Here is a 22,854-nt window from a genome sequence, read left to right on the forward strand (position 1 = left end):
AGAAAAAGGACTATTTCAGACCACAGAATTTTATCCTATCTCCACCCATACACCAGCATACAAGGAAGCTTTGTGTTTCTACAGGTGAAGCCTGCACACACAAAGTGCTCTGAAATTATTATTTTCTTTTGCTTCAGTAATTATGGCAGCAAGAAAAAACATCTCTGTAACCTCCCTGCCCTCAAAGTTCAAAGAATATGCAACCACATGTGATTCTTTTTCCTGTACATGTTGATGCCATGCTTCATGTTGAGACCTTAAGCACGCCAGAAGATCTGCTTTCTCTTAAAAATAGTCAATACCAACCATTAGCTTCATAGCTTCATCTAAAGCTATCTTCAAGCAAGCATGAAATTACCTCCTCATGGACATTTCTTAAAGTTGTAAGATACTAAAAATGTTTTACAATACGGATCAGGCTAAAATATTTGTATATTCCATCTTTTTATTCTTTTTATACTTAAGGGCTAGGAATTTAAGCAAACAGATGCAAATTCCTTTTAAAGAACTAAAATGCAATGTCTGAGGTTTTGCTGTGTTGAAATCAAATGGTGTTTGTTTGTTTGTTTGTTTGTTTAAAAAAAACCTTAAATCCTAATGCATATAAACTCTAAACTAATCAAAACAAGTATTGCCTACTGAAGAAGCTGGCACTCAAGCATGAGCGTGATGCAGTTTTATTGTTCTTTGATCATGGATATGTAGCAGAAAACACTATGGAAGTATTCTGGGGGGAAAATAGTCATTTGGAAGCAGTTCTTGCAACTGAAATTACAAAAGATAGAAGCTGGGAGAAAGACGTGGAACACACAAGAGATGAGGGTTTTTTAACTTTATTGTTTGTTGTAGCATGCCTATAGATAATTGTGTGAATATTGTTGGTTTTAGACTAGGGACCTCTGAATTCAGATGCTGCTTAGACACAACATTTCTAGGACACAAGATACAAATACCTATACACACACAAACACACACACACGCGCACACACACACACACACACACACAATTTTACTTTTTTAGATGAGTAAAAGGTGTGCAAACAATACTTATCCCATGGGATGGCAGAATAATGACAATAGCAGAAGACTTAACAAGACTCCGGGCTATGTTACAATGCATCATATTGACAACTGTTCTCCTTGAACTGCACAGGTCACTGAAAGGACTGCATATAATGTACTATTCCATTTTTCCATATGTGGAAGGCATTCAGAGTGAAAACACTACAGTGGAGAGTCATGCATTAAGAGAGACTCAAAGGCCAAGCAACTATCTTGTTGGCTTCAGCAAATCATGTTTTTTTTTTTAAGAAAACGGGCTCCCTAAACAATGGATACAAGGGACACAACTGTGTGCTCTTAAAAGTGTAGATGGGCCAATCCTTGGTTTTACTATCTAAGTTACCGTAAAGACTCATGTGCAAGAACTAGTAGTTACAAATAGATTCAGCTTGTGTTTAGAAAACAGATCAAGGTATAGAGTTCCGGAATACTTTTTCTTCAGTATAATTGTGGTGATAAAATATCAGTCTGAAAAAAAATGGAACTCCTAAAATAATATTCAAACTTGACATTTTTCAATTTCTTGAGAATAAGGAGTTCTTTCTTGATTAGTGTGATAAATAAAGAACTAAACTATACCGGAGCAATCATCTCTTCAACTGAAGTTGTACAGGAACAAGATTCTCTTTGTGCGATTCAAGGCCACACAACTTTTGGCATCTATAGAATGTTAAAAGTGTGCTTTATGTGTCCTCATAAACTTCAGCGGTTGGCTGATTTTCAAAAATGGCTGCTTGGTGCATAGGGCAAGTCACAGACCACACTTTAACAAAATACAATGAGGTTGATGATTGCCACTTTTCTGTTCCTTCTAGATGTTCTAACAGTCTACAATTTTCATTTACCTTGTTTACCAACTGGTAACAAGCCATTATTTTTGTTGTGCTATGATGGTTTATGGGAGAGCCCAGGGGCATCCTTGTAAAAAAAAAAGAAAAAGAAGCAAACTTTAATATCAGATAGGATAGGAGCCCAAGAATGCCAGAGTTTATGCCGAGAAGCATTTTTAGTCCTTCTAGCCACCATTATTCTGATTGAATTCCATCATAATAGCTCTTTGTGACTGGAGATTCTGAAGCCTCTCATTCATACCAAAATAAATATTTCATTATATCTGATAGAATTGTTTGACTAGAAGTCAGAACTGGGATTATTGGGGGGAAAAATCCACCTAGAGCTTTTCTGCATCTTGATTTAGCCAGTTACCAAAATCACCAGTAATATTTCAATACAGACAAGTATTCATTTACTTATATCCTGTCTGTCTTGTTAGCCAGAGACTCTGGGTGGCAAGTATCCTTCTGTATTTTCCAATCTTCCGGTTTCAACTGGAAATAACAGAGCTTGTTTCCCCCTCCCCCTGCTCTTTTAGGATACGCCAAAGTCAACCCTATTTTTGGTTTGTGGAGGAACTCAATTAAGATTGGCATGCCAAATGTAAAAGTTCTTGGTCATGCTTATCTACGTTATTGCTCAAGTTATCGAGCTACATTTGTTGCCATGTTTTCTGAAATGCATTCATAAAATGAATTGCACACGGTTTATCCTGGCAGGGCTTTAATGTTCTTTCCGCTCATGCTTGATTCAGCAGAAAAGGCAGTTTAGTTTGGAAAGTGGAGGGAGGAGGGAGGTTGTTAAGATTTTTTTTTTAAATCCCACCTTTATAAGTAACTCAAGGCAGTGATCACACATAATATTCCTTCCTCCTCCTATTTTCTCCACAATAACCCTTTGAGGAGGGTTGGGTTGAGAGAAAATGTCTGGTTCAAAGTCACCCAGCTGACCTTCATGCTTCTATGTATTAAAGAGGCTTAAGCAAGGCTGCTTTTAGGTCTAGGCAACCTAGACAGGGATGTGGTGGCTCAGTGGGTTAGGACGCTGAGCTTGTTGATCAGAAGGTCGGCAGTTTGGCGGGTCGAATCCCGAGTGCCGCGTAACAGAGTGAGTGCCTGTTACTCGTCCCAGCTTCTGCCAACCTAGCAGTTCGAAAGCACGTAAAAAATGCAAGTAGAAAAATAGGGACCACTACGGTGGGAAGGTAACAGTGTTCCATGCGCCTTTGGGGTCTAGTCATGCCGGCCACATGACCACGGAGACGTCCTCGGACAAGTGCTGGCTCTTCAGCTTTGAAATGGAGATGAGCACCGGCCCCTAGAGTCGGAAACGACTAGCATGCATGTGCGGAGGAACCTTTACCTTTAACCTAGACAATTGGCAGGGGTCCCAAAATTAAAGATTTCTGAAATACACAATACCAAAGTGAAAAGTGGTAACAGCACAACCTCTGTGCAGTATGCACCAAAATCAAATATAATTTTGCAAAATTATTGCCATATGAAAACAGGATGTGCTCATGTAATTAAAATTGGGTGAAAAACCAAAGTCAACATGGGTTTGTCAAAAACATCATGCCAGACAAATCTTATTGCATTCTTTGACCAAGTGACAAAATTACTGGACCAAAGGAATGCTGTGGATATAATTTACTTGGACTTCGGTAAGGCATTTGATAAAGTAGATCACAACCTACTTCTTGATAAGATAGAAAAAACGTGGGTTAGACAGAATCATCACCAGATGGATTCGTAGCTGGCTGACCGGCCATATTCAGCATGTCGTCCTCAATGGGAATGTGTAGTGGGGTACCCCAGTGCTCTGTTCTGGGCCCATTGCTCTTCCATATCTTCAATGATTTGGATGGGGGGATAGATGGAGAACTCATCGAATCTGGATGGGGAAGAACAGGCTCCAACTCAACCCGACCAAGACTGAGTGGCTTTACGTATCGGCATCTCGTGTAGTCCAGGATATTCCATCTTTGGTTATGGGGGAAGAGGTGTTACCTCCCATTGATAGGGCGCACAACCTAGGAGTCCTCCTGGATGCATGACTCAGTTTAGAAGATCATATAGGAGTCGTGGCCAGGGGGGCATTTGCCCAGGTTCGCCTGGTGCACCAGTTGCACCCCTATCTTGACCGAGATGCTTTACGTACGGTCACTCATGTGCTCGTTACCTCCCATATTGATTACTGCAATGCTCTCTACATGGGACTGCCCTTGAAGACCACCCGAAGACTTCAGCTGGTGCAGAATGCAGCCGCACGGGTTGTGATGGGAGCATCCCGATACTCCCATATTACACCCCTCCTGCGTGAGCTGGATTGGTTACCGGTTGCCCTCCGGGTGAGATTTAAGGTGCTATAAAGTCCTACATGGCTTAGGCCAGGGATACCTGCAGGACCTTCTGCTGCCAGGAATGACTTCCCATCACCCTGTACGCTCACACCTCCGGTCCTTTCGTCGTGACCTTAAGACATTTCTTTTCCAACAGGCCGACCTGGACTGATGATAAGGGGTTTTTAATATGGTTTTAAGGTTTTATTGGTTGTAGTTGGGGCTATAGATGTAGTTTAATTTTTAATATTTGTATTTTTACTTGTATTTTACTGTTGTTAGCCTCCCTGAGTTCTTTGGGAGATAGGGCGGCATATAAGTCCCATTAAATAAATAAATAAATTTGCAGACGACACCAAGCTGGCAGGAATAGCCAACACTCGAGAAGATAGGCTTAAGATACAGAAGGATCTTGACAAACTTGAACATTGGGCGCTAACAAAATGAAATTCAATGGGGAAAAAAGTAAGTTCTACATTTAGGCAAGAAAAAAAAGGACACGTATAGTATAGGTCAGGGGTAGGAAACCTTGGCTCTTTAATGACTTGTGGACTTCCAACTCCCAGAATTCCTTAGTCAGCATGGCTAGTTCAGGAATTCTGGGTACTGAGGTCCAGTCATAAAAGAGCCAAGGTTGCCTACCCCTGGTATAGGTGATACCTTGCTCAATAGTAGTAACTGTGAGAGGAATTTCGGAGTCCTAGTGGACAATCACTTAAATATGAGCCAGCAGTGTGCTGCAGCTGCCAAAAAAGCCAACACAGTGCTAGGCTGCATTAACAGAGGGATAGAATCAAGATCACGTGAAGTATTAATACCACTTTACAATGCCTCGGTAAGGCCACACTTGGAATACTGCATCCAGTTTTGGTCACCACGATGTAAAAAAGATGTTGAGACTCTAGAAAGAGTACAGAGAAGAGCAACAAAGATGATCAGGGGACTGGAGGCTAAAACATATAAAGAATGGTTGCTGGTATTGGGTATGTCTAGTTTAATGAGAGAGGACGAGGGGTGATATGATAGCAGTATTCCAATATCTCAGGGGCTGCCACATAGAAGAAGGAGTCAAGATATTCTCCAAAGCGCCCGAAGGCAGGACAAGAAGCAACGGATGGAAACTAACCAAAGAGAGAAGCAACCTAGAACTAAGGAGAAATTTCCTGACAGTTAGAACAATTAACCAGTGGAACAACCTGCCTCCAGAAGTGGTGAATGCTCCAACACTGGACGTTTTTAAGAAGAGACTGGACAGACATTTGCCTGAAATGGTATAGGGTTTCCTGCCTGAGCAGGGGGTTGTACTAGATGACCTCCAAGGTCCATTCCAACTATTGTTGTTGTTGACAATTCTATTTATGTTCAGGGAACTCAATCAAAATGTGTTCTGGTTCTCCCAAGGCTCAAATGTGCTTTTAGGAATTTAGACTGGAGAGTTCTTAGTAATGTGGTTTTTACATTTTTTTCTTGTAAAATGATAAACAGATTTGTTGTTGACTCTCTGCACGAGGGGAAATATTGCATGTACAATCTTTAGCTATATTGCTAGGGCCCCTTGAGACAAGGGGACGGCCTTATGGCAAAGACCCATGTATAAATGAGAATCAGTGTAACAGCACTACCACCAGCAGGACATTTGTAGTAAGTTCAAATAATGCAGCATTGTTTTTACTAGCCTAGTTCAGGGGTAGGCAATCTTGGCTCTTTTATGACTCATCCACGAGTCATAAAAGAGCCAAGGTTGCCTACCCCTGGCCTAGTTGGTGTTCTTTTTCTGGAGGATGTTTCACCCTATGATCCCCTCCTTCCAAAACGTTACACATAAGATGTAACAATAAAACATAAATAGCAACATATTCACTTTTTAAGGTATCTTTATTTAGATGGTATAATCCAGGTTTGGCTTTAGTTCCCCCCCCACCCGCCCCAAATCTTAAGTCTCAAGAGTTTATCCTGTAAACTGCTGTACAAAAATGTAACATTTATACAGTAATTTAATAAGTTTAATTTATACAGTATAATTCAATACATTTTTTAAAAAGCAAAGAACTGATTAGCTGGCAAATAACATATTTTTAAATTTAAGTTCTCTCAAAATGGCACCCAAAAAAGCAGTTTTAAAAACCTTTAATCTCGAGACCATTAAACTTTATATAATTCTTCAGAAACCAAACATTTTAGTACCCAAGTAGTTACATGATGAGGAAAAGAGGATTAACTGCTTTATTAAAAATGGGATATAACATCAGCTGTTCATAGTGGCAGTTGACTGAAATAGTTCAAGTATAATTCAAATTGCTATTGATTGCTCTACGTAAGGTCTCCCCCTTAAATCTGAAGTCATGCAAATAGGGAGCTAGATGATTTGACTATGTTTCACTGCCAGTTTAAAAGTTTCTTGGGGGCCCTGTGGGTCACAAATATACTCAGGAATGTAGGATTTCAGAGTCATGACTCAATCCACTCACAGAGCTCCCACTGCCTCATTCAGTTGTGTCCCACAACATAATTAACAATAGTTCTCCAAAGAGAGAAGTGCAAACTATGGGCATCTAAACCATATAAAGTTTAGGTAAATTTGAAGCAGCTATACACGTTAACTTTGCCCATAGCTTTTAAACTTCAACCGCCTAAGGTGTGCACAAATTAAAGTGGAAACAACTAATTTGAAGTGTGTCCCAAATGCTCAACTTTAAAGTTACATACAAAAATCTACATTGCCCAAGCTTTCTTGTTCAATGAGAATTGGTCAGGCTTGCTGATACCCAGTATCATGTTTATACATCGAAATGTGGCAATAGAAAGACAATGATTTTAAGCAAAAGAGAAACAGCAGAAATGCATTTCAGAAAATGACAATCCAAGAACCTACTTGAACTAAGCTTGGCACAGAGTAAGCTAAATGGACATAGATCGTTCTATGATTTATAGACTGAATCAATGAACAATACATGATATCTCAAAGATGGGACACATGACATGCCTATCAGAAAGACAGCCTTTGTTTTTAAAAAAGTATTTGTTCCTATAAAGTTGCAGTTAAATTGAGATTAAATTGGTGCTTGACAACTGACAGTACCCGCCCCCTGCAGACACACCCTCTATCTAGCCTTTGATCCATGTGTGAAAGGTTTACCCACTTGATCCAATGAGGTAAAAATGTCCTTGTATGCAGAATTCCAAGTAGTTAGGCCCAGAGGAGAAGAAATGAAAAGAAGGTACTAAATAAAAACTTGCCTCTCCCAGGGTTAAATATTGGTGAATTAGATAGACATGATAACTTCAAATTAATCCTAATATAGAAGCCAAGAAAAAGCACTCTTGGATTAAAAATGCAGCTTGTGATAAAGCAGAAATTATCAAGCTTGACATATAATTTACTGAACAGCTTTCACAATGGGACATGACCAGAAGCCTCTTGCAAAATTTACTTTACTGATGCCCATATAATTAGCCCAAGGACCGTTAATCCTATTGCAACTATAAGAATGAGGATGCATATTTTCTTCCGGGACTTGCGCTGAATGAGAGTAAAAAAAAAGGATACTGTTAGGTACAGGAATATACATTTTAGCATATTCAATCTCTCTCAAATGAGTGCTTCAATAAGGTACTTTTGCCTGTGTCAATAATGGGCTTTTATGTCATAGATTCCCTCTACACCAGGGGTGTCAAACTCAATTTCATTGAGGGCCGCATCAACATTGCGGTTGCCCTCAGGGGGCCGGGTGGGTATGGCCAGGGTGGGCGTGGCCTACTGGGTGGGCGTTGCTAGAGTGCGTATGGCCTACTGGGTGGGCGTGGCCAGCTCTACATCATTCGCATCAAGGGTGCCTATGAGGGCCCGGGCAGGAGTGGGACAGATCTGAGGGTCTCTGGCAGAAGGAGGGTCTCTGGGCCAGGGCAAAGGCAGTGGGGGCCGTTCCCTCACTGTTTCCAGGATGGCTTTGCGGGCCACATGAAACCACTTTGCAGGCCAGATCCGGCCCCCGGGCCTTGTGTTTGACATGTCTGCTCTACACCAATTTTTTTATTTAGCACAGGGGTCCCCAACCCCCCAGTCCATAGACAAGTACTGGACCACAGCATGCCTGCAACTGGTCCGTACAAAAAAGCGAAGTCCCATCTGTGGGATGCTGGCAGCACACAAAACCACACCCTCTGTGGTCCGCGGAAAAACCTCTCTCCACAGAACTGGTCCCTGGTGCCCAAAAGGTTGGGGATCTCTGATTTAGAGTATGGCACAGAGCACAGGTAGTCCTCAACCTATGACCACAATTGAGCCCAAAATTTATGTTGCTAAGCAAGACAGTTGTTTAGTGGATTTTGCCCCATGTTATGACTTTTCTTGCCACAGTTGTTAAGTGAATCACTGCAGTTGTTAAATTAGGCTCGTTAAGTGAATCTGGCTTTTCCATTGTCTTAACTTGCCAAAATATAACAAAAGGTGTATCACATGGCCCCGGGACACTGCATCCGTCATAAATATGAACCAGTTGCCCAGCATCCAAATGTTGATCATGTGACCATGGGGATGCTGCAATGGTCGTAAATGTGAAACAGAATCATAAGTCACTATTTTCAATTGCGCTATAACTTTAAAAGGTCACTAACTGATCTGTTGTAGTCAAGGACTACCAGTATGTGGATAACAGTAGTAAAAATATAAAAAAGGAGGACATAATACTATGGTGCACATATGATGGAAATATGTGGCCCATTTTGTATGGCATGAGAAATTGAACAAGTTATACAGTAGGGTAAAAAATTATTTGATCCCCTGCTGATTTTGTACTTTTGCCCACTGACAAAGAAATGATCAGTCTATAATTTTAATGGTAGGCTTATTTTAACAGTGAGAGATAGAATAACAACCAAAAAAATCCAGAAAAACTGATTTCAAAAAAGTTATAAATTGATTTGCATTTTAATGAGTGAAATAAATATTTGACCCCTTCGTAAAACATGACTTAGTATTTGGTGGCAGAACCTCTGTTGACAATCACAGAGGTCAGATGTTTCTCGTAGTTGGCCACCAGGTTGACACACATTTCAGGAGGGGTTTTTGTCCCACTCCTCTGCAGATCCTCTTCAAGTCATTAAGGTTTTGAGGCTGACGTTTGACAGCTCAAACCTTCAGCTCCCTCCACAGATTTTCTATGGGATTAAAGTCTGGAGACTGGCTAGGCCACTCCAGGACCTTAATGTGCTTCTTTTTCAGCCACTCCTTTATTGCCTTGGCTGTGTGTTTTGGGTCATTGCCATGCTAGAATACCCATCCATGACACATTTTCAATGCCCTGGCTGAGGGAAGGAGGTTCTCATCCAAGATTTGATGGTACATGGCCCTGTCCATTGTCCCCTTTGATGCAGTGAAGTTGTCCTGTCCCCTTAGCAGAAAAACACCCCCAAAGTATAATGTTTCCACCTCCATGTTTGACGGTAGGGATGGTGTTCTTGGGGTCATAGGCAGCATTCCTCCTCCAAAAATGGCGAGTTGAGTTGATGCAGGAGAGTTCGATTTTGGTCTCATCTGACCACAACACTTTCACCCAGTTGTCCTATTCAGATGTTCATTGGCAAACTTCAGACAGGCCTGTGCGTGTGCTTTCTTGAACGGGGGGACTTTGTGGGCGCTGCAGGATTTCAGTCCTTCACGGCATAGTGTGTTACCAATTGTTTTCTTGGTGACTATGGTCCCAGCTGCCTTGAGATCATTGACAAGATCCTCCCATGTAGTTCTGGGCTGACTCCTCACCATTCTCATGATCACTGAAACTCCATGAGGTGAGATCTTGCATGGAGCCCCAGAACGAGGGAAATTGACAGCTTTTTTGTGTTTCTTCCATTTCAAATAATCGCACCAACTGTTGTCACCTTCTCACCAAGCTGCTTGGCGATAGTCTTATAGCCTATTCCAGCCTTGTGTAGGTCTACAATGTTGTCCCTGACATCCTTGGAAAGCTCTTTGGTCTTGGCCATGGTGGGGAGTTTGGAATCTGATTGTTTCTGTGGACAGGTGTCTTTTATACAGGTAACAAGCTGTGATTAGGAGTACTCCCTTTAAGAGAGTGCTCCTAATCTCAGTTCGGTACCTGTATAAAAGACACCTGGGAGCCAGAAATCGTGCTGATTGATAGGGGATCAAATACTTATTTCACTCATTAAAATGAAAATCAATTTATAACTTTTTTGAAATGCGTTTTTCTGGATTTGTTTGTTGTTATTTTGTCTCTCACTGTTAAAATAAACCTGCCATTAAAATTATAGACTGATCATTTCTTTGTCAGTGGGCAAATGTACAAAATCAGCATGGTTAGGGTTAGGGAAAATACTTCCTCCCTCCCCACTGTATATAGGTTATAGGTTACACTTGGTTACACGTTGGTTCATGAGAATGGAATAAGTCTTCTATATATTAATATCTAGGCAATTTATCCAATTGAGTGTAGTGTTTGTTAGCTCCTGCATAAGCTCTCAAATGGCAGCTAGTCACTAAATTATCCAGCATCTGACAAGGAGCAATTCATGTTCAGGGGAGGATACTCTACCCCATTTAAACAGAGAGACTTGACAGATGCCATGCAAAGTGAGAATCCTACTCAGAGATTTCCAGCACTGGCAGGTGGCATCAAAATCCACTAATTTTTGTGCCAGGTTAGATATATTATTTCCAGAATCTGGATGATTGAAAATCAAATTTATTTTCCACTGGAATTTTACATCAAAGTTAGTGTTGTGCAGTTGTGGTGCAAGTATGCACAACATACTTATTTCATTACCAACTAGCTTGGTCATGAAACATCTGCAAAAAAAATAACAAGGTCAGACAGCACCAAAGGCCCCACAGAATTTTATCTAAATGAAACAGTAGCAACCATTGATGTGGCAGCATCTTTGTCTCCCTCCCCCATGTCACATGTTCACTTAGCAATCCTTTCACTTAATGACTAAGTCGTCAGAACCAATTGCAGTTACTAAATAAGGACAATCTGTACTATCTTTGCTTATTTGTTTACCTGGTACTCTGCTGCTCTTGTCAACTGCTGGTTCGCTTGCTGAACATGGACTTCAGCTGTTTCTACATTAGCTTCTATGCTATCTTTGAGAAAGGAGAAAAAAGCATTACAATCTGTCCTCTACAGTTGACATGCAGGCAGAAACATCTTGCTCTGAGACTTTATAGTTTTGGATCCATTTTGTAACTTTTGAGATAAATTCCAACAACAATGGTTTGAAAAATATACTAAATTAAAACCAAGGACAACGGTATATGTTCCAGTACAGGTATTACTACTACTACTACTACTACTACTACTACTACTACTATCATCATCATGGCATTGTTACATTAGCTAGGAAACTACAGTGCAATTGCAGAGTAGTAGTTTGGCTGCCAAGGTACCACCTCCGTTGTAGGAAATGCTTGCATACTTCCCACAGTCTGCCACTAGAGGGCGAGCTGGCTTTGCACCACAAAGAAATACAAGCAGCTCTTCCTGTAGTGTCATCCAAGGACCCTTCCCTCCCTGGAGCTGCCTTGCAAATGGGGTGCCGCAACCGGGAAGGTTCAGAGGGTAGGAATCTGACTGCCTGCATGGAGCACCAGCTCGTCCTACCCGCACCCCACCAAAGTGGTATCTAGTTTACTTATTTACATAGAACATGTTTTCAAACTTTTAGGTGGACAGAAGCTGAGACAAGTGACAGGAGCTCACTCGACATGCAATGCTAGAACTCAAACCATTGGAACAGAAACCTTCTCCAGCGTCATTAAATCACTGATCCTCAATGCCTCTTCCAACATGGTAATCGTCGACTTACATCCATTTGTTTAGTAAGATTTGAAATTGCAACAACACTGAACAAAGTGACTTGTGACCAGTCCTTGTGCTTATAATTGTTCTAATGTTCCTGCATGATCAAAATTTGGGAACTGAGTAACCAGCATGAATGTACCATGGTGGCAATGGCCTGCGGTCATTGTGATCACCTTCCCAGTTGGCTATTGATATGTCAATGGGGGAAGCTGGATTTGTTTAATGACATGATTCACTTAACAACTGCAGTGACTCCCTTAACAATCATAGCAAAGATTGTAAAATAAGGCACAACTCACTTAACAACTGCCTTACTTAGCAACAGAAATTTTGGTCTCAATTGTAGTCATAAGCCCAAGGACTATCTGTGCAGATGCTGCTAGATATGCCAGTAGCAGTATCCTGATACCAGGAAAATGTGTGTTTTCTGTTCCCTGTCATGGTTCCGACAGATGAAACTCTTCAAATAACTTTGAGGCATTGTTTACCTTAAAGAATCTTTATTTGAGTAGCATAGCATCGGTACTAACATAAATTGAATTCCCCTCCCCTGAGCACATAGTATCAGAGCACAATTCCTTCCTCCCATTAACAGTCATAAATCATATTCCCCAATTAGTTTAAAGTGCGGGATTCCCCTTCAGTTCTCCAGCCAATTCTTATCATCTATTTCAATAACCTTGGTTCTCACACTAGGTCCAGTGTTATTATGTCCAGCTAGACTCTTGTGCACATTTGCCCCCCCCCAGCAACATCTAACTCTAAAAGCAAAAAGAAGAGAATGGCTGCATCTCCATCTGTTGTCAATGCAAAAACATCCGATGTTAGCAGCGTTGACATCCCCAATAGGAATCAAGACAAGAGAAAGAGACTAAACCCTTAAAAAGCTCATTGAATACATGTAAATTATGGGGTGGAGGGGAGAAAAAGAATCTGCAAATGATTGGCATTTTAGTCAAGCCCACTGTTGTCCTTGTTTTCAAGCATAGTTTCCTATATACCATACTTCTTTTTATTATGGATCTCACTTCTTGTATTATAATCACAACTATTTTACGAAATGAGCTATGCATAAACAATGTAATAAAAGAGACTTTAAAAACCTCATTGCTTATATATATTCTGTGCATGATTTTTATACATGTACATATACATACATACATAATTAAACTAGAATACTTCTAACAACTTTGCTATGCATCCTGATCATTTTAACTCTCTGATCTGAACTCTCTGTAGAGTAAAACTACAAGAAGTAAAGCTTCAGGAAAACCTGAAAAATTCTAGGGAACAATTTAATAAATTCTAACTCTTGAATATTCTTGTTCCCAAAGAGAGTACCTGCTGTTACATTAAGTACCTCCATTAAGTACAGCTGGTATTATACTGAAAATGAACAAGGCATTCCTTAACCCTCCCATGTAATTTGGGCTAAAACTCTCATCCTAGCTACATAACATGTTCAAGGACCATGATGCATTTTGAATCAATCTCAGTTCAGATTCCTGGTATACCAAAGTTCCTGGTATACCAAAGTTCCTCTTAACGCAAGTCTTTTTCCTAAAATAATTCTAGATTTTCCTCAACTGCTACAACATTTATACTTATAAAAGCTAACACAGTATAACAAGCATGCCCAAATGCGACAAAAAAGCAAGATCTCAAAAGGTTGACCTCTGCTTACCTATCACATCTCCTTGTTCGTGAATCATCATCCCCAAATCTTTAAATATTTCATTTATGTCAAGGATGTCTGACTATGAAGAAAGAAACTATATTAAAACAATGATCAAATAAGAACAATGCAATCACAGGAATAAACTGCAAGTAATTTAGAGTAGAAAGAACAGAGGAAACAGACATAGGACAGATGTTTTGATGAGACATCTAGTTGGTAAGCAATTTTCAATTTGTAATATGTTAATGTTTGAGGAGAGTAGAAAACCACCATTGGAGAGTGTAAATTTGAAGGGTAGGATAAAAATTATGAATGAGTTGCTTATTAACAGAGATTATATACAGATAACAGTGCAATACGGTGTGTGTGTTTGTGTGTGACCCGTATCAATGTCACAGAGAAACCTTTGTATATTTGTGTGCATATTATTTAATTAAAAGCAAAAATAAAAAGAATGAAAAATGACAAGTAGAAAGCAGAATAAATGTGTTTCAAATGCTGAACCTAAGCATGAACATGACTTTGTTCATTTCCTATCTTTTTCAAAATATAATTTTAGGCTTAATTCTTCCAATAAAATCATTTAAAAATCACAGACATCATGAACAAGAATACAAAAACTTACAAGAATTCTGAGGCAATTATTTAATTCATGTTTATATCATACAACAATAATGGGAACAGCAGACGTATCTAGTATCTCTGGTTCCATAGCCTTAGTTAAATCAAAGTCTTTGGATTTTACAAAATCGGTGTACTTTTGTCTTAGGAAGTTCTCTGTTGAGTGTGTAGATTACGCTTAGGTTATTTGATAGCAGTATTTACCCCAAAACTGGGGAAATCCATTTGTCTTGGGAATCAGAATCTAACCTCCATAGCAGATCTTCAAGGTTCAAGATTATGAAAAGACCATTTTAATGACACTTTGGTATTCGTGAAGAAAGCAAACTTTAAACTCTTGTAAACTATGGTAATGCTATGTGATGTCCTGAGTAAGGTGGTTCTTATTCATTAATTATGGGGAGCTAATAACTTAAAGGGCAAAAAGCTCCATCTCAAGCTCTTTTAGTTCATGGACATAATATGATCAATCACATCTTGTTCTTGATATCAACAGCCAGTGCTCACCTCCAGCTGCCTGATGGCTGATTCTCTTTCTTCAATAAGACGAAGATCATCTTCCGTGATTTCTTCATCTAGTATTTGGGTCTGAGGTTGGCTTTGGGTTAAACATACACAAAACACTCCATTAAAAGAGATGCACCCTAAATTCAGGAGATCTGTAACCTCAAAGTGAGTAATGGGTACAAAGCAATCATCCCAATATTCCTACTTACTAAGAATCTAGTAATTCAATCTCTCATAAAAGAAGCACAGCATCCTTTTTTATTCCAATTACAAGATACTTCTTAAAGGCTGCTTCTCAAGAAATTTTGGGATGCATTTTATCATAGTTTATACATTCAAATTACAATCCTATTTAGACCCTTCAATGGAAACATTACATTAGCTTCTGAGTCATTGGGGAGACTAAGGTTACAGGTAGTCCTTGGTTATGACTATAATACAGCACACCACAGCCATAACCTGTGATGGTTGTAAAGCGATGACTGACCTGATTTTATGACTTTTTTGGGTGGTGGCCATTAAGCAAATCCAAGGTTTGCCATGGGCCAATTTTGCAAATGCTAGTTTTTGGTGATCGATAGTAAAATGCTGTCATGTGACCACGGGACTCAAATGGTCACAAATGTGGGGAAGTTACTGACTGCCTGAAGTGTAGTCATGTGGCCATGGAGGAGGGGCAACCATCAGAAGTTGGTTGTAAGTATTCCCCCCAGATATGTCCACCTTAACTTCAAACAGTTGCTAAGCAACTGATCATAAATTGAGGATTACCTATACCAGGGGTAGGCAACCTTGGCTCTTTTATGACTCGTGGACTTCAACTCCCAGAATTCCTGAGCCAGCCATGCTCAGTCCATGAGTCATAAAAGAGCCAAGGTTGCCTATCCCTGACCTATACTATCCTGACAGAAAATGTTTTCTACGTTGTGTTTTTTCAGCCCATTGAACCTTAATGCAAAAATCAAGATAACTAGATTGCCTCCAAATAAATTCTCCTTTCCTGTCTACTGCTGCTCTGGAACACTTCTCTGAAATTCATTGGTGGAACAAGATGCAGACTTTTTCTGTTAAGATTTGTCCTATGTTCCAATAAAGTGTGTGTGTGTGTGTGCCTGTGTATGCAGTATATAAGTCTATGTGTTATTGCTAAATGCTATTGCTATTGTAATAAAATTAAACACGGGGTTTTTTCATACTTTAATATTTTTTTAGTGGAATGATTTTATATTCTATCATATTTCTTACCTATCCCAAGATACAAGGGTTCCTTCTTTGTAACTGTCTTCTGGGGCACCACCCTGTCCAATGATATAAAAATAACAGGTTACAACTTTGGGAGGGGAGTTAAATGTACTTCAATGCTCACCAGCAAGATTTCAGCACTTAATCCAATGGGAGTGCACGGAAGTTGTGGTGCATCCAACTGTTCAAAGAGGCAAGGAAAACACAAACAGGGAGCCATGGCCCAAAGTATGAAGAAATCAGAACTAAACCACTTTACACCAAGCAAAGGGGGCTGAGGTTTTTTAATCAGATAAAAGAACAGATCTAGACAACTGAACTGTCGTCCCAAATTAAACTCTGATATAACAAGAAGAGATCAAGGGGACTATGAAATGTAGTCCTAGAGTCTGATGTTAGAAGATTAGTGTAGCAAAAGCATTCAAGACCGTGTGATGGCCAAATCCAAACACAAGTGTGATTTAAACTAGGGCTTAATACTGAAAATTTGAAAGACCAAAAAGAATGTACCCAGCATCTTTCTGATTAAAAATAACTATGAGGTACTGAAAGACAGAGAATGAAGGCAAAACAGAAAAGAGCCATCATGGAGGTTGGAGACTAGCCATCTGACTGGCTTGGGGACATTTTATTTTCCTATTTTCAGAAAACAAGGTCTAGGACAGGGCTATCAAACTGCCGGCCCCTGGGCTGGATGCATCACAAGGAAACTGCGCCCACCCCATTGCCAGCAATGGGAAAAAAATTCCGATGTGTCGCACGACGTCATGTGATGTCGCGAGTTTGACATGTCTGGTCTAGGACGTCAGACAGTTCTTATAATGTGCAAGGAAAAACAACTGGGATAAGGTTAGATGTAACTGCTTACAATAGTAATGTAAAATAGGAACTCTTGCAGACTGAAGATTAAACTGCCTTTTCTGATTATTGTGACCCCGAACACCCTTGAGGGTGGATTGGGAAATTCCTCTAAATATTGTAAGATGAGTGCAAGAGTGATCCAATTTTAGATTAGCCTTTCCTTCCATAGCATCAGTTTTATCCCGTATACCAATCCTCGATAAAGCCTTTTTGGGGAAGGATGCAGGAGGTTGTATAGGATGAAGAGATTAAAATATTCTATCAGTTTTAAATTCACCTAAATAAGGATCAAGTTAATACACTTCCCAGTTCCACAATAACTGCTTAGGATTCACTGCTCAATGCAGACTTCAACTTCATAAATTTTTTTTAGCAGAAAACAATGATTAGAGAGACAATTTGGTCTATTGGTTAAGGAATCGAACTAGAAATCAAGAGACTATGAGTTCTAGTCCTGCCTTAAGCACGAAGCCATTTAGGTGACTTGGGATCAATTACTTTCCTTCCATAGCATCAGTTTTATCCCGTATACCAATCCTCGATAAAGCCTTTTTGGGGAAGGATGCAGGAGGTTGTATAGGATGAAGAGATTAAAATATTCTATCAGTTTTAAATTCACCTAAATAAGGATCAAGTTAATACACTTCCCAGTTCCACAATAACTGCTTAGGATTCACTGCTCAATGCAGACTTCAACTTCATAATTTTTTTTTAGCAGAAAACAATGATTAGAGAGACAATTTGGTCTATTGGTTAAGGAATCGAACTAGAAATCAAGAGACTATGAGTTCTAGTCCTGCCTTAAGCACGAAGCCATTTAGGTGACTTGGGATCAATTACTTTCTCACAATCCCAGGAGGATGGCCCTGGCAAACCATTTCTGGAAAACCTTGCCAAGAAAACTTGTAGAGACTTGTCCAGGTAGTGTCTAAGAATCAGATATGATCCAACAGAAGGAAAAAAAAACATGCAGAGAGTCTTAAGTTAAGTATTTGCTTAGGCAAGTATAATATCAAATACCTGCACATCATACAGTGTTATCTATTCTATTCGGGTATCTGTAAATCTCACACACTGACAAAAATAAGGCTGAGAGTCTTCCTTTTTGGTCCACCATGTATTCAGATCTGGCTTGGGCTGGCATGATTCCTTGGACACAATAAAATCTCCCAATTATTTCCTCTTCTCTCAAACTATTTACTTAACTGTATAATTTATTGTGATTCCAGAAGATCTGGCATTGGACCAACTATTACATTTCCTAAAGGGACTTTAGTAATGGATTGCACAGAAATGATATTACTACTGTACATCATGCCCTCTAAAACATACACTGTAATGAGAAAAAAATGGTGTCATCTATCTCACTTCTTTCAATATTTTCCAGAATTAGTGAAATGGTGGATTAATTCATTATACTTACTGATACCCTAGAACTGGCTCGAACTCTTGCTACAAATTCTCTCTCCTTCTCAGCAGCTTGTCTTTGGACCCGCTGGAAATTTGTAAGTGTGGTGGTGAACTCATTCACTAGTCGATCCTTTTGAATTCTTCTCTGTCGCTGAACAAAGAAGGCAAACAAATAAATCAAAGTAATTTCACCCCAAACCAGTTCTTTAAGTAATCTGCTGAACTTTGGAGAAATTTAATTTTATACAATGTTCTACTATTGGAATTTGACAGGCCTCTACCTATAGACTGCGTTCACAAATCATATGATACCATTATATTACACTATAACGTAAGGTGTGCACCCAGCAAAGAATTGTCTTATACAATTCCATCTCACATTCCAATGGAAATCAAATCATTTCTTTAAAATGAATGTCAAACTGGTAAAAATTCAATCACTATGACAAAGTATTCTGCAATCATCTACCCCAATTCTTTTTATGTAGTTTTATAAAGTATATAATTTAAATATGTATGTATTTAATACATATGTTGATTTCAATTCAGTTTCTTCTGACTCCTATCTATCTCTCTGTCCATCCGCCTCAATGAGTGACTTTTGGTGGTGAACAAAATTATATCAAAATAAAAATAATTATAAACATTATAAAAGTTAAAACTCAAAGCAGCCAAGAAGCACAGAACTCAAATCATTAATATTTTATACCCATTTGCAATTCTTTTTGACGTTCATAGAAAAAAATGTGTTCACCTTCATGTGCATTCCCAACATACACATTTTCTTCCATTCTTTTTCAAGACTGCATTGCAAAATGTGGGAAAATGGGGATATATGTACATAACTATATTTCAGTTAGGGAATATAGAGAAGTGAAGATGAGGTTCATATTAAAATGCAAGCAAAATAATTTCTTCATTATTATTTATGACAGGGTTAACTATTGTTATAATATCCCTGGATATTAAAATTATCTTCTTTATAAAGACGCTAAGGTTTTTCACATCAGTGAAATTCCCATAATACTTTTTGAATGGATTATATGGAAGTATAAATGTTTAGACATCTAAATGGACATGGGGAGTACTTTTAAGGGCTGCCAAACCAGTACAAACAGAAATCTATTTTGGGTAATTGTGACCTACCCAAAGGTATCCATATTCTAGTAGCTCCTATGCCAAACTACTCAGAATATTTATTAACCACATGTATATTCTGCGTTTCCTTTAGAAGTTCAAGGTGATGTACATGGATATCCCTTCTAATTATTTCCCTGCAACTGTATGGGGTAACTTGGGCAGAGAATTAACTAAAGTCATCAAGAAGAGGACTATCAAATACTGTAGATAATTCAGCATGGGTTTCTTTGGTCCTAGTCCTTCTACTTTAGGTACTACATACTACATCTGATAGATAGGTAAATAGGAATGCAAGGAATATATAAGAAGTCAGGGTCCCATTGGTTTTAGAAATACATTTGATGAGACCATATAAAAGGACCTTTTCAGTGGTAGCCTCTTCTCTATGGAACATCAAGAGCCCACTCTGTTGTTTTCCTGAAAATACCTAAAAACATGGTCTTGTCACCGGACCTGGGGACCATGAATGGAGAAGGAGCAATCAAGTGATTGATCTGATTGTATTGCTGCTGCCATGGAGGTGAGGATGGGGTTATAGGAGGTTAGAGGGAGTCATGGTGGCATAATGGTTAGAATGCAGTAATTGACTCTGCTCACTGCCAGGAGTTTGATCCTGATTGGCTCAAGGTTCACTCAGCCTTCCATCCTTCCAAGGTCAGTAAAATGAGGATCCAGATTGTTGCGGGCAATATGCTGACTCTGTAAACCACCTAGAGAGGGCTGTAAAGCACTGTGAAGCAGTAGATAAATCTAAGTGCTATTGCTATTATAGGTTTTTATGTTATGGATTTTTATATGTTGTAAGCTGCCTGGAGTCAACTATGTGTGATTTGGGTGGCCATATGAATTTGTTTTAACTAACTAACCCAGGGGTCAGCAACCTGAAACAGTGAAAGAGCCACTCGGAACCGGTTCCCTCACAAAAGGAAAAACTGGGAGCCACAAAAAATGTGTATGCATGCACGTACATGCGCGCATGTGCAGAACAGGGTTTGACTGAAGAGTGGAGCCAAGGCAAGATATGCACCTACCCTGCATATTTGAATTGATTGGTTGAACTTTTTTAGTCCCACTTTTTTTTTTTGGACTGCACATGGCAGAGGACTGGGAGCCGCAGGAGACGGCTGAAAGAGCCGCATGTGGCTCCGGAGCCGCGGGTTGCAGACCGGTGAACTAACCAATCAATCAATTAAATATAATCCACTGATAAACTAAACATGTTTCCAACACATGTGTGCTGGATCAACTTAAATGAAAAAGTATGAATAACTTAACTTCTCTTTTCTCAAAAGCCCAGGAGGCTATTTACAGCACAAACAAAATGAAACCAAACGAAACGTTATGCTATATATCTTTTACATAAACATCCCCCAAGAGAATAATCGAGAGGGATGCGCAAAACATTTCAACCTTCAGCCACCTGTTTTGATCTAAAAATAATACATCCATATTTCAAGTATTTTAGTCCAACCTCATATCTCATGTGAAGATTTGTTAACATTCTTTCCCCTAGCCTAGCCAAAGCAGTAGCTGGCAATTGCCCTACTGCTATTAATTAAGAGAGGGCAGGATGAGATGGGAGAGAATATGGAGAAGAAAGCAATGGGTTAAAATGGGTTTATCTAAGGGAACACCTGCTGCCGGCATCAACTTCCCATCAACCTGTGCGCTCCCACAGGGAGGGCCTTCTCAGGGTACCACCGGTTAATGAATGCCGGCGGGTTATTCCCAGGGGAAGGGCGTTCTTTGTGGGTGCGCCGGCCCTATGGAACCAACTTCCCACGGAACTCAGGACTGCCCCCGACCTTCGCTCATTTCGCCGGGACTTGAAAACCTGGTTCTTCGAGCTGTCTGGCCCAGACTGAGGGGTTTTAACTAATTTAATTTAATTGGGTTTTAGTTTAACTTCAGGGACTGTAATTTAATCATAGTTTTAACTGATTTTAATTTTGTATGTTATGTATTTTAATTTTCCCTGTAAACCACCCTGAGTCCTACGGGAATATTTTTATTTTTTTAGTTTTTTATTTTAATTCCATTTATATCCATCCCTCCCTTCTCCGAAGACTCAGGGCGGCTTACAAGCTTAGCAGTAGCCTTCATTCTATGTATATGCCTGCTTATTAGGGCTTTCACACCCCCCCCCAAGCGGCATTATTACAAAGTCAGTTTAATTGCCCCCAACAATCTGGGTCCTCATTTTACCTACCTCGGAAGGATGGAAGGCTGAGTCAACCTTGAGCCTGGTGGGATGCGAACCTGCACTAATTGCAGGCAGCTGGTGTTACTTAAGGAGGCATTAGCCCACTGCTCCACCAAGGCTCTATATAAATTTAGGGCGGTATATAAATTTAAATAATAAATAAATAAAATAAATAAACACATACCAAGAGAAAATGAAATTGCTTACACAAGAGTGTCTGCCAGGTAAATTATTGCTCTTTTGAAAAGATTCTATGCTATAGGGAACTTAAGTGTGTATTCAGATAATGAGATTGTTTTCTTGGCTGTTATTCTTCAAGTTAAGAAACAGTATCACATTACACACACACACACACACACCAATTCATTTACATGCTCAAACAAGAACTTCACTTATAATATCACAATAAAGTTCGGGGGGGGGGACATGCCAAACTTTCTATCTGATCTTAGTGGGATAACATGGCTATTACAAACAAAAGGATGCTGCATTTTTATGAAAACTTTCAAGGAAACGTGTCACAGGATTTTTTTTTTAAAGTACATTTTCTGCATATCTGCCTGCTTTGTTTGTCTGCAGGCAAGGAGAAGTAGTAAGTGAAAGCTGAGACGTTAACTTTTCTGTCCTATTAATATGTCAGCCCAGTAGTTCAGAAATTATTTAAAGAACTTAAAAATATAGTACATCTTTGCTGAAATTAAAATCTCCAGCTCTACCAATAGCAATCTACCAATCTACCAGCTCTGCCAATCATTGTGCTGTTACAATGATTATAATCAGCAGGCCAACCTTATAATCCAAACAGTTCAGAAATATCCAGCTTTTTAATTGTGACAAATACACCAACTTCTTTTAGTATGTTTTCCTGTATTTGCCTCAGAAATCAATAAAATAAAATAAAAAAAACTAAACTGTTTATACAAACACTACATTCATATACCTGCTCACTTATTGAAGGCAGAGATCCAAATTCTTTTATGTATTTGTCTGTCTCTTTCGCAAGTTGATTTGTATATTGCTGCTTTTGTTGCCTAGGAGAGAAAGTTACAGGTGACTTGCTGGCTTACTTTACAAACATTACTGTATCCCTATCCACTGTCTTTAAGATAAACCTTTGGGAAATAGATGTTTATTA

At 39.4% G+C, this 22,854-nt stretch overlaps 1 protein-coding gene across 1 annotated transcript in view; it reads right to left on the reverse strand.

The window, feature by feature from the left end:
- Positions 1-6,139: 6,139 nt before the first annotated feature.
- STX7 (syntaxin 7) overlaps positions 6,140-22,854 on the reverse strand; it is a 44,814-nt gene continuing 28,099 nt past the window's right edge. The window contains exons 4-10 of the mRNA XM_083348047.1: positions 22,660-22,750; positions 18,390-18,527; positions 16,109-16,161; positions 14,864-14,954; positions 13,742-13,814; positions 11,257-11,339; positions 6,140-7,757 (exon numbers count right to left, since the gene is read on the reverse strand). Of these exons, the coding sequence (XP_083204173.1) occupies positions 7,665-7,757; positions 11,257-11,339; positions 13,742-13,814; positions 14,864-14,954; positions 16,109-16,161; positions 18,390-18,527; positions 22,660-22,750 (622 nt within the window). The 3' untranslated portion in view covers positions 6,140-7,664. The remainder of the gene's footprint in view (positions 7,758-11,256; positions 11,340-13,741; positions 13,815-14,863; positions 14,955-16,108; positions 16,162-18,389; positions 18,528-22,659; positions 22,751-22,854) is intronic.

The sequence above is a fragment of the Vipera ursinii genome (assembly GCF_947247035.1).
Source record: "Vipera ursinii genome assembly, chromosome: 1".
NCBI classification, from domain to species: domain Eukaryota; kingdom Metazoa; phylum Chordata; class Lepidosauria; order Squamata; family Viperidae; genus Vipera; species Vipera ursinii.